At 37.2% G+C, this 15,130-nt stretch overlaps 1 protein-coding gene across 1 annotated transcript; it reads right to left on the bottom strand.

Annotated features, from left to right (window-relative positions):
* Positions 1 to 2,971: 2,971 nt before the first annotated feature.
* Positions 2,972 to 15,129, bottom strand: CEP55 (centrosomal protein 55). The gene is made up of 8 exons (XM_027672376.1): positions 14,710 to 15,129; positions 12,608 to 12,895; positions 10,405 to 10,449; positions 9,487 to 9,628; positions 7,204 to 7,517; positions 5,618 to 5,689; positions 4,780 to 4,905; positions 2,972 to 4,334 (listed from the first exon to the last, which is right to left on the bottom strand). The coding sequence occupies exons 1-8, from the start codon at positions 14,893 to 14,895 to the stop codon at positions 4,131 to 4,133; spliced, it is 1,377 nt and encodes a 458-aa protein (XP_027528177.1). The 5' UTR covers positions 14,896 to 15,129; the 3' UTR covers positions 2,972 to 4,130.
* Between the last annotated feature and the right edge of the window lies 1 nt (position 15,130).

Raw genomic sequence — 15,130 nt, 5'->3', positions numbered from 1 at the left:
AGAAACTTTACTTTTAAAAGCCACATTTTTCTGAAATAAGGTCTACAGAGTGCCTGTCTGCTGCAAAGAAAATCTGTCCGTATTGGAAGGCAAGGCATGTGCTTAACTATCATTAACCTAGGGCTGGAGAAATAGAAAAATCACTCTTGCAACAGCAATGAGAGAAAGTTTAAATAATACTTTAAATTCTGCTGTAAACCCTTCTGATTTCTCAAATGTAATGCTAATCATGTTATTTTCCACATTGTTCATGTTTAATATTATCAATGGCCATTTGAGATGACCAATAAGAGATGACTTAGAGCTTCTTAAAAACTGAGGCTTGAAAGCATGGATGCCTTAATTAGGCTGTAATTTTCTGTCTAGTTGAATGAAATAATATTGACCACATCACAGTTGTTACACTGATAAAACTAGCACTTTCACTGATGCAGTGTGCACATTCATCAGTTTTGAGTTGATGAGGGAAAATAAACCTGGTGGCACTGTCAAGAAGCCAGCTGGATATCACTACGATAAGGTGCCAGGCTTCATTCTTACAGGATATTCTGAGGTATCTTATCTTGCTCTATCTTTTTGAAACTATTAATTCAATATGAAATACTTAAAATCTTAATTGGTCAGAGAGCGACAGCAAAATGAGTGTATGTCCCTGACTACCGGTGCGGAGCTCTGTTCCAAGTCTGAAGGGAGACTGGGTGTGAGGGGAGGTCTCACTTCATGGATGCATGTCCTGTTTGAAGTCTGCTTTTTTTGCAAGAGACTCATAGACAGCCAATGTTATAAGAGAATTTACATCTGCTACTCCTCCAGAGCATCTCCTTTCTACACACCAAGCCTTTCTTGAGCAGTCATGTCTCTCACTGGCTGGCTTGGTTAACTCTCACTCGGTACACCAGCTTTCTGGAGCATCTTGAGGAGGGGATTCCAAACTCCCCAAATGCCATAGAACCAGACACCATGGTGCTGTTCATTAAAACAATGTGGGGACGAGGCACTTCCCAATACTAGGTAATTAAGTGACATCAAGTTGTGTTTGTGTTATTTATCTTGTTTTCCAGTGGGGTTGCGATGGCTCAGTGCAATAAAATGGCTTTGTCTGCTCAAACTAGAAGTTTATGCAGACATAGGAATACCAGTAATTTTCCACCTGAGAAACACGAGATTAAACTGTTTTCACGATTCTGGTGCAGTAGCTACTAATTTTGCATGGAGTGAAATAACATTGATGGTCAATGCAGAACAACCATTGTGTTTTTATTTAAATCTTATTGTGTGTTGTTTGCAGGTCTTTGTGTGTGATTTAAAATAGCACTTCAAGGCACTGTGAGAAATCAGTGGCTGATATTCCTGACCCAAGGCAGACTCACGTGTCAGGGATGGTTTAGATAGTTACGAAACTGTCCCCCGTAAATCTCCAGTGGTGGAGATTTCACAGCCTCCTTAAGCAATGTGTTTCACTGCTCATCTACTCCAACCACCAGAAAGATTTTCCTTGTGTCAAACTTTCTCCTGTTGCAATTTTGAACATTCTCACTGACCATAGGAAGACTTTTTTTCTTTCCTAGTGTTGGTAAATCTTTGTATTAACCCCCAAGCTTCCCTAGACCATCAGCTTTCTGCTAGGTTGAAATTCTATTCCTTGAAATGTGCATAACACAGAAAAAGGCTACTGAAATTGTAAACCCAAAGCGCTTGAAATAATTAAAACATTGCTGTTGCTTCCTGCCTTACAAAGAATTAAATTTACAGTTTTAGCATTAAGATGAGCTTGTTAGGCACAAACTTCTTTCCTGAATATAACTAGAGAGATGAGCAGCAAACCTTTTTCCTTTTTGAATACTTTAAGACTAAAAAAAATAATTTTTTGTCTTAGAGGCCTTAGCTTCTGAAGAATGGAAAGTGATGACAATAGTATTTGTGGTTCTTCTTTCAAAATAGGTATTTTTATTCACTAGAATGTAATTTTTATATTTTTTAACATATACCACACTATGATCTATAAATTTATCAGCAAGGGGTTTTTTTTTGTGCTTAGGTGTAATATTTAGCAGGTAGGAAAAAATCCATTGTTAAAGTTCAGAAAAGGTTCTAGAATGAACAAAACTTTTTAAAGGTTATCATATTATCAACTTTATGAGTCTTCCACTACAGTACCAGCTTCTAATGAGAAAGTGTTTCATGCTAATTTAAGAAAGCCTCAGAACTACTGAAGAGTGCTGACCCGTAGTAGGCAAATTTATTTCATCTATAATACATAAAAGATCAGGATTTCCTTTTGCAGAAACTATGCTGAGTATGCAACTGGGAATAGAACACTAGCTGATTAAGGTGTTGTGAAAAGACAACTAACTTAAACTTTCAAAAGTAGTTTAATTAGAGATTAAAATTATTGGGGTTCAATGAAAAGCATGGCTATTATCCTGAGTTTTTAAAAGATCTTTAAAAATACATGAAATTAAGACAATTTCTCACAGCAAAACCTTGAGATTCTGAAGCATAATTTCTGTTTTGCTCATTAGTTCATTATATCTTTGGTCAGAAAGCCTGTTGCTAACACTTGAGCAAATTGTCAGATACAAAGATTAGCCTGAGACATGGTCAGTGAAATTGAAAAGTGGATAAAGCAGCTAGTATAATAAATTTGGCAAAGAGAGTGGTTAATATAGTAAATTTAGTGAAGATATTTCAGATATAAAGATAATAGATTTTAACATCTTCTGTCTTACGAACACTGGATTTAATCAATAATAGTATCACTTGATACTCTAAGTTATTGAAAATAACTTGGAAAACACACTCCTATTTAAGAAAAAGGTTTAACCATCAAAGATTAAAGTGAGCATTATGAGGTAAATACATGCAGCTTTGCAGCAAAGCATCATGGAAAAAGTTGATGCTAGCAATCAGAACCAGTATGCCAGAGAAGGATAGACCTTGGGTATTTGACTGTCCTCAGCAAACCACACACTTGTAAAAGAAGCAAATTTATTCTCAACTAGTGTATCTTTGTAAAATTTCCTCATTTTAATAACTTCCGCGGAAGGAACTTCTTTTTGGACTTCACTACAGATGCAAGGAACAAAACACTGGAAACAGATTCAGGTTTACAGCAGGTGCTCGAGAAAAATAACGCCGCAATTCCAAATCCATAAGGGAAGTTTTTGCCAGTTTCTAATTTGTTGCCAGAATTTATTGTTAACTTGTTTCCTGTAGTAATACCAAAATATAGCGACACTTCAAATCCACTAGAGCAATTTATAAAAACTGCAGTTTGAGACATTTGCCAAATATAAGATTGAATAACTGACATTTCTCAACTTTAACCTCTAAAATATAGAAGTACAAAGAAGTTTAATTCAGCATAATTCTATATCCAAACTTCAAAAATGGCCTCTGACATTGTCTGAAATATAAGCTTTTCAGCACCAATGAAGTTTGTATTTGCTAGGAAGTTGGCTTTTTTGAGAAGAGCTTAAACCTTGGTCAGAATTTTAGTCACCCTTGATCGTGGTTCAGGAAAATAAGCTACTAACAATTGATGTTTTCAACATGAATCTTAAGCAGCAAAGATCTAACATGGCCCTCCTGAGTTTTTACATATCAAGATGACATTTCACATGTATATGGTTCATGTCTATATATACTATACACACTACACATACATACACACACCATGTACATATAAATATATATTTAGTGCGCCTATGAGGGCCAAAAATCTTTTGCAGCTATTCTTGTTAGTTAAGGTACAAGCACAATCATCAGGATTCACCAACCAAGAACTGGATATGCCAAATGTTAAAATAAAGTCTGACACAATAGCTGTGCTTTTACTGTTCTTATATTTAATAGTGCAAAAAAAAAAAGTCAGTAGTTTACTATTTAAGATATTCCTAATTCTAAAAATATTTCCATTTGCAACCAGAAGTGCAATAGCTGCTTTTTTGCAAAAACATCAGGTAAAATATTTGAGGCCAAATTATTATACTCTTAATAATGTTTCTGTAGAACTGAATTTTATAAAACTAGCAGTCCTTTATACAACCTTAAGAATAAAGCTTTAAAAGATCTCTTGCTGAGCATATTGGCAGTGTATGTAAAGCAAATATAGTAAGTCCATTTGGAGCTCAAGCTGTACAGAAGTCAATATGTGCTAACAATTCTCTGTGCTGGCTTGTTGGATACAGCACTTTACATCTGGGACACTCGAGAAAACTTTCATCAAGGAGGCTTGAATGTTTTGGGGAAGGACTTCTGTCATACGTGGTCAGCTTCTCGTCAAACAGAGCTTGCAGATCTTGTAGTTCCACACGTCCAGATTCGCGGAGTTTCTGGAAAAGGAGGAGCTTTAGTGTAAGACTGGTGCATACATGCGCTGATCAAATACCGTAGGAAAAAACATTAAGGCTTGATGGCACACAAGCCTCGTGTGTGTTACAGCACTAAGGATTGTGTCTTGTTCACCAGCAGCAAGTCTGAGCAAAAGCATAATGCAGCTCTGTTACTGTGCGACAGACAAAACTAGGGAATACATTGTGATACAAAACACAGTCGTGTCCCCTGCTCAGCAATCTGACTATTCTACATCTCCTGCAGCAGCACTGTAGGAAAAGCAGTGCCTGGCTAGCTGGCTGTCATACGGTTCTGCTCCTTGGGACCACATACCTGAAGGATGTAAGGACACTTACTACGCTTGAAATAAGATCCCAAAGTGAGAAGATGTATGTTTATGCAAAATCCCTGACAGAATTCACCTGCAAGTTATTCAGTACATACCGGAGGTTCCAGACGGGATATTTGCTCCCTGGCCTTGTGCAGTTCCTTGAGGACTTTGTTTAACTGATGCTCCAAGTTCTGGCGATCAAGCTTTCCATTCTCTAAGTCTGTGGTGCATGTCTGGATCTGGCAGCCCCCAAAGTGAAAAATAAAGAATTAAAGTCAGAATTATTAAGAATAGGGAGGAATATTTCCTATTTATATGTTTAAAGTCAGTTTTGCTCTGCAATCACATCCTACAATGGGATTAAAAGGAAAATTTAAAAAAATAATTAAAAATCATTTGTTATTTTCACTACAATGAAATTCATACATGTCCACTTTATCAAAATCACCCTTAGCAGAGCTGAAGTTTAAAGATTTTTTGGTTGGAGGGTATTTCAGTCTGGACAGAAACTATGGATTTACACTGTACACCCAAGCTTAGCAAATAAACATAACTGTAAAAATGTACTTGTAAAAAATATATAAAGAAAATGGAAAAGATAGCAATGCAATTATTTCTATAACTTTATCAAAAATATACTACAAAACTTCAATGAGCTGATTGGTTTAAGGACGTTTCCTGTACCTCATCTGAGGATGTAACTGTTGAACAAGTGATTGTGGAGAAAATAATATCAGGTTTGATCACACTCATCAGTAAAAGGATACAGATTTTCCTCTTGACAGATGTGTCAAAATTTTTAGAAGCATCAAGAGATTATTCACAGTTGAATATTCATGCCTAGTATTGCTTTATTTAATATACTAATCATTCTTAAATTTGAAGTTAGTCTAGAAAGACTTTATGCATAATAGAGATTAAATATCAGCATTTTAGCATATAATTGGGTACCTGTTGTTCCAACAAAGCTATCCTTGTGTGCTCCTCTTTCTGTTTGAGCAATGATTTATGAAGAAGTTGCACCTACAAGGTAGAGGAACACTTGTAACAAGCAACTTTCATATACAATAGTTAATAAGCTTGAAAAAATGATGAAGTGGAATGGAAGTAAACTTTTACATTCCCACGCCAACAGAAAATATATACCTGTTATGCAACAGCCAAACCCAATTTAAATATCTCTACTTCCCTGAGGAAAACCCCACAGAAAATTATTATTGCACTGAAAAGGGGAAATGCAGGATGATGATATTGTTAGAAAAAGAAACACAAAACTGAAGTTTCCTAGGTAATTGCCAGGCTGCTGAGAAAAATTACACACAAAACCTACATTTGTACTAACATGACACAATGTTAATAGTATCAAACAATACAACTTTTTTTTATAACAGAAGAGAACAAGTTTAAGGCTCAGAAAGGACTAAACTATAATAATTAAGTAATTGCAATCATTAAAATATCCTCCGTTTTCAGTATGTATCAACTTTTATGATAATGCTGCTGTTCTGCTTCAAAAAATAAACATCTTTTAATCATTATTAACCAGCGAGAACCAGCCTGTGTTTAGAGAGCTGAACTACTGTTCTGGCTTTAGTGTACTTCAGTGTCTAGCAAATTTTATTCTCTTATTTCAAATTTCAATTCTACATTGCTTTATTATTGATCCCAGAATTCTGGTAGAATTCTAGTATCATATTTAGATGCCCTGAAGTCTATCCTTCAAGGACAACTTTCCAGTTTCTCTTCAGCAGTTATGTGGTCATGATTTCATGTCTAGAAGAAGAAAGAATAGATTTTTTTTTTTGGTTAGTACTACCATGCTGATAGGAATATTCCAAGACACCACTGTAATTCTCTATGTAGCAGAAGTGGCACACTCCTCATGAGTATTTCATACAAAAGAAGGTAAGCATCGAGCATTTTAGGAAACAAACATACAGCACATTCATATCTTTCCCCAACTTAAGGTCCATCCCTTCCCTTGCTATCAGTCCCTTGCTTTCTAGTACTCAGGGGTACTTGCAGAGATCTTATCCATCATATAGAGAATCAAATGCAGGAACTCATCTGAATGGAAAAGCAAAGGAAAAAAAATCCAGCTACATGGCTACAATGGTTGGCTGAGGGCACTGTCTGGGGACACAGCTGCTTATTCAGTAAGTATGAAACTACAAGCCCACGTGTGCATTGTAGCCGCCAGGTGACAGCAAATATCAATGATATTCCATAGTTAGGAGCACACAATAAAATGAATTTTCACCTTTCCTATCCTCCTCTACTATTAATCTTGAGGATGAACTATATTAGAACCAATTCAATATTTTCTCACTTCTCTCTCATGTCCCACAAGACCAGGGAAATAAGTGAACAAAGAAGTTCCTTGTTTAGACAACTCAGTTTTAGTCACAGGGACATGAGTCTAGATCTATGCAGAGAAGAGTTATCAGAGTGAGTGACGGGCCATTCTGATTAAGTATGACTTTTCATCTCTCTTGGTTCTTTGCTATTATCTCAAACCTCCAAATGCATCCACTTACCTGACAAGAAAGATCTTCAGCTTTCTTTTTTCCTTCTCTGAGCTTTTCTTTGAGAATTTCATTATCCTGTTTTAGTCTCTGCACTTTCTCTTTCATTTTATTTTCATTTTCTTGAGCCTTCATTTCAGAAACCCGTTGTGACTGCAATAAGGCATTTAAACTCATTATTTCTCCTTGTGTTTCTTCATATTTCTTTTTGAATTCATTAAGTTCAGATCTCAGCTGGGTTACAGTGCATCTTTCAGTCTCAAGATCCCTCTTAGCAGTTAGTAGCAGCTGATCATAGTATTCTTGCTTTTCCTTTTGCAGATGACCTTAATGAGTCAGAAATAATTGAGTTAATAATGTGGAAAAAAAACCACTTAAAAAGCAGGGCACTAAATCCTTAAGCATTTTAAGGCTTATTAATAGAAATTGACATAGTAGGCTATTACATAGGTCAGATTAGCACCAAACTTTAGTTAAAACAGCTTTCAATATTTATAATGCATAACTCCTTACCAATACAGTTACTGGAAAATTGCAACTTGGCATGTGCATAATATTCTGTGCTACAGCTACTTCCATCACTTACCCTTATAGCAATATTACAACCTTTGCCCCTACTACACAAGCTCTATGACCCACACAGTTCTTACATGCCCTCATGCACTATACTGACACATGGGAATCTGACCCAAAGACACTAGATTCTTACTTCCACTTTTAGCCTCCTTAGCATTACTCCCTCCCCAGAGATACCCTGGGGATCTGATAGACTCTACTTCACCATTGTTGACCAAACTCAGACCATCCACTGTCTTTTGTAGACCATCTTCCTCAAATTGTATCCCATAATTTACTTCTAAATGGCAAATAGAAAGAACTAGGATAGTTCTTTTGCCAAAAAAAAGACTGCTTCTTGGCTAGTGACTGTTACTTAAACCAGAGTTTGAAAAATTTCTGCTTGTTGACACAAGAAAAGTTTAGTAAGTAGGAAAAAATTAAGAGGCCTGTAGTAATACAGTCAGTAGTAAGACAGAAGCAGAACAAGGAATGCAGAATTTCATGGGATTTGCTGATTTTGGCACTGTTTCTTGTCTTTGATACTGTCATGATTGAAGACTTACCCTATTTCTTCAAAGTGTAATTTACCGGGGAGAGTTTCTAACTTGACTGTTCTCCCTTCCCTCAGCTACAAACTAAGCCTTATGTTCTCGTTAGCAATACTCCTTTATAGGGTGGTGACATCCTCAGAGACAGAAAAGATTTTCCTTGGAAAATGTTGTCATATCTACTCTCAACTTGTATAGGTAGATTCTTGGAAACCTGGATTTCTGCTACAGCCTAGCTGCTTAAAGAGAGGAACTTCCTTACATCCTAACTCGCGGTCTCCTGGCTGCTCTGATGACAAAGCTTTGACTGCAGTAAATCTTGAGTTACATTTCCTGGTGAGCTACTACTTCAGTCTGTCTTCATCTAAAAATACTGTTCACAGATTTCTGAACAGCACCAAAACCAGATTATGATGATGTTTTACTGTTTTCCATAAAGATTCAAACAATATAGAAACCAAGCCACTACACATGAGTTACTGTGGTAAGTCTGTGGGCGTGCTCTTACCCTGCATTTAATGAATTTACCTTGCAGGTCACTTGCAGCATATATGAAATAATAGTTTGATAATAACTAAAGCAAGTCAACACCTTCTGGTCCTTCTGCTCAATGTGATTTTAATTTTATTAATACTGAGAGGGTGTGCCTTACTGAGGAACTGCACAGCAAGGAAGTGTGAGCTGGCGGTGTCCAGATCCATATTGTGAAACACTATTTTGGACAGGTTCCAAAACCTATCACAGGTTTTCATGCCCTGTAACAACTGTTCAGGTGAGTAAAGAACGTGGCAATCTTGAGTCATTTTTATAATATTTATTTTGAAAAAAGTAAATTTAAAAAAATCTGATCCACACCTAGCTAATAAATCCTTAATGCTTCCATTATGTCGGTTGAAAGTGTACTTTGAAGGATGTCTCAACACTTTCAACAAACAGAGAGGTTGCTAATAGTGTGTCAGGGCTGTTAAAACCCATCTTTGAAGTGGATAAGAACATGAAGTACTGTTGGTAAGTAACACATAACAGGAAGCAAAGAAACATTACTTAACCAAGTTTTACCATTAAGCAGCCAAAGCATTGAAAACAAAGTCTTGATTTTGATTAATTGTACTATCACTTGTTTTCAGAAAAGTTATTCTATAGATAATTATGGTTTGGGTCACTCATGGGGAAAAAATAAAGTCAATACCTTCTGAATTGAATCCTTTAGATTCTTGTTGGCTAACTATTTCTGACTTCTGTTCAAGTTCAAAGATCCTTCCAAGCAATCCCCTGACATATGCTTCCCGTTGCTGGTCATACAGTAGCCACTGTTGGTTTTTCTCAAGAGCCTTCAGGAAAATGAACAGAAGAACAAAAAAAGTCTCTTGTAATTTATCAGATTTTAAAAGTGTTTGTCTTATTCCTTAAAAATGCTACAAGTTATATATTGCACAGTTTAAAGATAAGCTATGTCTGCTGCAAATTGTAGGAATCTCTGTACAATAAATAAATCCATCTTCATTTGGAAAGATAAGGCAGGATGCTGAACATAAGTTAAAACTGCAGCAATATTAAATACTAATTAGATTACTTCTTGGAATGGGAAAATGAGTTAAAGAACAAAGGCTTTCTCGAGTCATGCCTACATTATGGAAAATTAACTTTTCAATTGTGAATATAAAATAAAACATAAAATAACAGACCTTGAAAATGGAACTTAGAATTTCTAAGAACAAGGACACGGATTTTTTAGCTGATTGGATCATAGAATTATTCAGCTTGGAAGGGACCTTGGGAGGTTTCTGATTCAGCTTCATGCTATTCCAGGCAGTGCCAGACCAGGTTCCTCAAGGCTCCTGATTTGTCAGTAACCCCTTTGTTCTGATGTTCTAAGCAAGGTTTTTCAAAGACGGTGGAAATCTTATCTCAATTTTTTTATTTTTGCAAGTTTTTGTTTTTTTCAATTTAAATTATTGTCTTATCAAAATAATTTTAGATACTATATTTTAGAGGGAAACATACCCTCTGAGGTTCCATACTACCAAAATGTATAAGATGATAATTTACATTCTTATGCATCACAATACAGATTATATGCACTTGCAACGTTGTACAGGAAACTTACATCTTTCAATTGTCTTTCAACTTCAGTGCTGTTTGTTACAGCTTCCTGCAGACAAAGAACAACCTGTTAGTGTTGTTTAAAATAGATGGCTGAAAGAGCAAAGCTAGATGTGAAATAACTATTAATTTCACATAAATACATGTGCCTTTTGTGTTTACAGATCTTTAGAGTTGGTTGTTGTTTTTTTCTAAAAGGATCTAAGTTATGTAGAAAACCATTTCATATATTTAAAATTGACTGTTCTGCAAGAGAAGGGAGAAAGATTAAAATTTTATTTATTCCATAATTCTGCAACTCATAGTTACATTAGAACATTTCCTAAGAAGACCATCATGTGTTTTCATCATGTGTTGAACTGCTCTCTTGGAAGACCTGAAGGGTGTTCTCCAAAGAGCTTTTGAAAAATCAAGACATTTAGGATATTATTTAAGTACACAAAAAAAGGTGGTTGTTCTATTATCGTATCCTTATACGTTTGACAATAAGCCAGACCTACAGGAGTTATTGGGGGAAAGCTACAGAGACCTCGACAGTTTCATTGGGATAACAGGAAGATTGTTAATATCTGGGAATTCGTGCAAGCCTATCGATAAGGACAAACTGTCTGATTTTTTGAGACTTGATCCACAGTACAGTGCTTGAAGTATGAGTCGGAGAGTTCTTTAGACCCATTTAAATCTAGAGAGCAGGTAAATAGTTATATTTCTTCCATAATCTGACATGTTTATTCTCTGCATGATAGAATGAATTTATGAAATTGTGTAGATGTAAGTCGGAGGGAACTTCAACAACAAAAAAATAGATTGCTACCCAAATCCAAACTACATTTTTCCAGTGTTTACCTACGGGTTTTGGAACATGATTTATAACAAATTTTATAACTGAAAAATACAGAGGAGCTTTGAATGCAATCATTAAACTTCAGCACTTCCTAATAAAAATAGGATCTAAAGACGCTACAGTTGTTTATATGAACGTTAGAACCCTGCTCAGTGAAAACTGTGTCATACAAATGTTGTTTCTATTTCAGAGCTCACATGCCACCTAGCAGTTTCAAGCAGCATTGCTAGACTTGTTTTCAAGTTTTTATGACATCCAGTCAAAACATCAGTCACATTTGTTTTCCTCTGTTGATAGATCAGTTAAGATTTTAAAAGAAAATTATGGGTTTAGAGTAATAGGTATTTTTGTACTTTATTGTCAAAAATATCCTGAAAATCTGTTGACTTTACATACATTTTAAATTCTCTAACACAGTTCAAAGTCTCTTAAAATTGAAAATAAATATGTTGCATTTAAAGTGGTATTTACTAATATATTTCATTTAGAAGTGATATATATACATGTATTATCATTCAAAAGTGGTAGATTAAGATATTTTGCTACGTATTTGGCCAAAGCAGAATTTCTAAGTTCCTTGTAGAGCACAGGGAACCAGCACCATCTATAGGTCAAAAGCTGGAAAAGAAAGACCTACAGGCACCTACTTTTAGGCACCAACTTCCCTGTGCCCCGCATTGAGATACTACTGCATTTTCCACGGAAAATTAGAACAGGGAGGGTTGTAAAAAACAACTAGTATATTAAATGCACTTGTAAACGCTGCCAAGGATTGGCACCATACCTACTGATCACTTAGAATGAGAGGAGAAACTCATTATTCCTGTTCTACCTCTATTTACTGTGTGTGATGCCATAGAAAGTACAGACAATTAGTTTTAACAACTGAGACACAAATGAGGATTTATAAGAACTGAGAGGAGAAAGATATTCTCATGACTGAAGCTGAATTAGGTGAGGATCTTAGTTTGTCTTTATTAGTGCCCCACATCTCTATTGCTGCTGCCTTCTCAGTCTGTCTAATCATTGAGCACACAAACCCAAGAAGGGTATAGTATCTGCTTAATCAACAGTGATCATTACATGTAGTATCACTAGTCACACTAGCCATGTGAGCTTGCATAAGGGACCTTGCAGTACAGCATGAGAGAATTCCCTCCCCAGTTGTGTTGCCTGAAGTTGTGCTCCCTGACTGCTCTTCATTTAGCATTCAATCTCGATATCATCTCTCTACATACAAGAATATTTCAGAATGCAATGCAGCTTACAAGAAAATTAAAAAACCATCCTAGTTTATAACCAGTATTGGTGCTTAGTGGGCACAAATTCCAATTTGCAATTACAGCATTTCTTTAGTGCTTACCTGGGATGCCTGAGAAGTGCTACTGGCTTTGTTCTCGAGATCAGAACATTTTGCCATGACAGCAGATAAATTACATTTTAACCGGTTAATTTCTTCTGATAGAGAACAAAGTAACTGTTCTCTCCTTTCTGCTTCCTTTGTTTTTTCCTCTAGTTGATTTTGTAGTAAGGAGACTTCACTATTATTGGTTTTGGACTTAAGCTTGTCTTTCAGGTTTTGGATTTCCCTGTCTTTCTCTCCAACAAGATGGTTGTGTTTTTCTTTTTCTTTTTCAAGGGAATGTATTTTCTAAATGAAACAGAATAAAAAAGTGACACAAGTGAGTAACTTAGTCTATGCAACAAATGCATTAGCAAGTTTACAATAGTTTGAGTGATCTGAGCAACCAAGTCTAGCGGAAGGTGTCCCTACTCATGTCAGGGAGGTTGGAACTAGATGATCTTTAAGGTCCCTTCCAACTCAACCCATTCTATGATTCTATGATATTCACTTCCAAGATTCTCTCTTAGCCTTTAATTAGCTGAGAATATTATTTTTTACTCAAAACAGACAATACTAGCACAATCATCTGGAATATTTCAAGTGAAAGCAAAACGAGTCTGAAGTAGATGAAACAGGGAAAGAATGCAAAGAACCAAATTTCACAGGGTTAGTAGGTACTCAGTTTTGTATATGAATACAGATCACTACAGTATATGAACCTTCAAACACAAGCAGTACAAGAACTCCAAAACACTTCCAGTAAAGACATTGGTGATACATTTCTTAGCTTATTTTGTCAGCATATTTAGTAGCTTCTGGGAAGCAGTAGAGCCTTCTTGCAAACTACATGACAGTAAGTGAGGTTACAAAAGAGTTATAATAAAGCATTCAGGAGAAGGATCCTATTTTCCAAATTATGTGGCCCTTTAGCTTCAAAATGTGCTCTAGTAGGTATTTTCAACAGGCACTCTCTTTTGAGTAGGCCTCCAGCACAGGTAATTATTACACAGAATTAGTACTGCATTTAAGATACCTTGGGGCTTTCCACAAACTTCTGATGTGAGAGCATTTAATTTTTGGTGAGAAAGGCCGATGCTGAAATCCTACATGTTGACAAGTCATTAGAAGATGACAAAGAAAACTGAAACAAATTGAATTTTAGAGAGCCTCATTTAGGGAGTGGTTGAACACCATAGAGTGCTCACTAAAATTAAAATATTGACACCACAGAGAACCTGGTACATCTAAACATGGGGATGATTTTCCACCTGAAAACTAGGAACCCAGTATTAAGTAACCAACACTGAGCAAGCAGCAAATGCTAACAGACACATCAAATACACTAAGGAATTTAGCCACAACTGTACATGAGCTGTCCAGTCATAGCTGACCCTTGGCTTAGGATTTCTCAACTGACGTTGCGGCACAGACACAAGCAAAGCCTTTTTGCCAAAAGAAATGGCCTAGAAATATTAGTGTGCCTAGTCTCCCATTAGCTGTATCCTTTGAAAAAGTCTACTTAAAGTTTTGCAGTCCTTCTGGGAAGCCTGACAGTATGTGACTTGGTCACATATTAAGTCTTGAACTTCTCTCTCTGCAACCACAGGTTTACCTTGGGTGGAATTTGCAGTGTCTTAGTTTCTGCTCTTTGGTTGCAATGGAAGAATAATGTAGGGACCTGATTGCAGTTTTATTTACCTATAGCTGAGCGGGAGCTTGACAATTCAGTTCAAGCAAACACTCAGCACTTTTTGGCATGTTCTTAGACAAATGTTTGCAAACATAATATTCTTTGCAGGAAGTGCTTAAAATAATTCTCCGAGGCCTGTTGGACACGAGAGAATTAGTCCTAACGGACTAATTGGCACCTCTGGCCTCAAGTCTTTGTATTTAGCAGCCTTGTCAGATGAGTGTGATTTTATTAGTTCAGTCATCTCTGAAAAGAACATGAGAATGAAAACGTCAAACTAAAAGTTCGTCTAAATTGTCTAACAGTAATAAACCAGCAGTAACATCAAAGTAAGCGAAGATTCGAGAGGAAAGGCGGGGCTCTCGCTCCCGGGTCGGGCAGGCCCGGAGGCCCTGACACGGCACCGCCGGCTGGGCACAGCCCCGCTCACCTGGAGGAGCCCGCTCCTCTCCGCCTCCGCCATCCCACCGCTCCCGGCGGCGGCTTCCTCCGTGGATTGATTCCTCAGCGCAGCGCTCTCCTGTTTACCCTTCTCCAGCCCACTCTCAGCTCTGGAGCTGGTCGACTTTAAGCCCCACTTGCCCATAATACGATCTTTGGCGGTCTTGGGGTTCATCTTCCGGCGCCTGTAAAACCCAAACGCGGCGTCACGGAACAGCGATCCCTTCTAGCGGGCAAGACATGGCTTCTGACAGCTGGAGTCAAGCACAGGGCTTCCCGGATCCTGCTGTCGGCTCTTGCTCCGTGGGACGGGACGGGGCCCGAGCACCCCAAACCACAGCCCGTCCGGCCCCGGCCCGGCGCCGCTTCCGGGAGTTTGAATCCCGCGGCTCCGGCTCGTCAGTTCCGGG

Source organism: Neopelma chrysocephalum, unplaced genomic scaffold, assembly GCF_003984885.1.
Source record: "Neopelma chrysocephalum unplaced genomic scaffold, ASM398488v2 Primary Assembly neopelma1_97390, whole genome shotgun sequence".
Lineage (NCBI taxonomy): Eukaryota > Metazoa > Chordata > Aves > Passeriformes > Pipridae > Neopelma > Neopelma chrysocephalum.
Note: the sequence above shows the minus strand (reverse complement) of the source record. Positions and strands in the feature narration are given on the sequence as shown.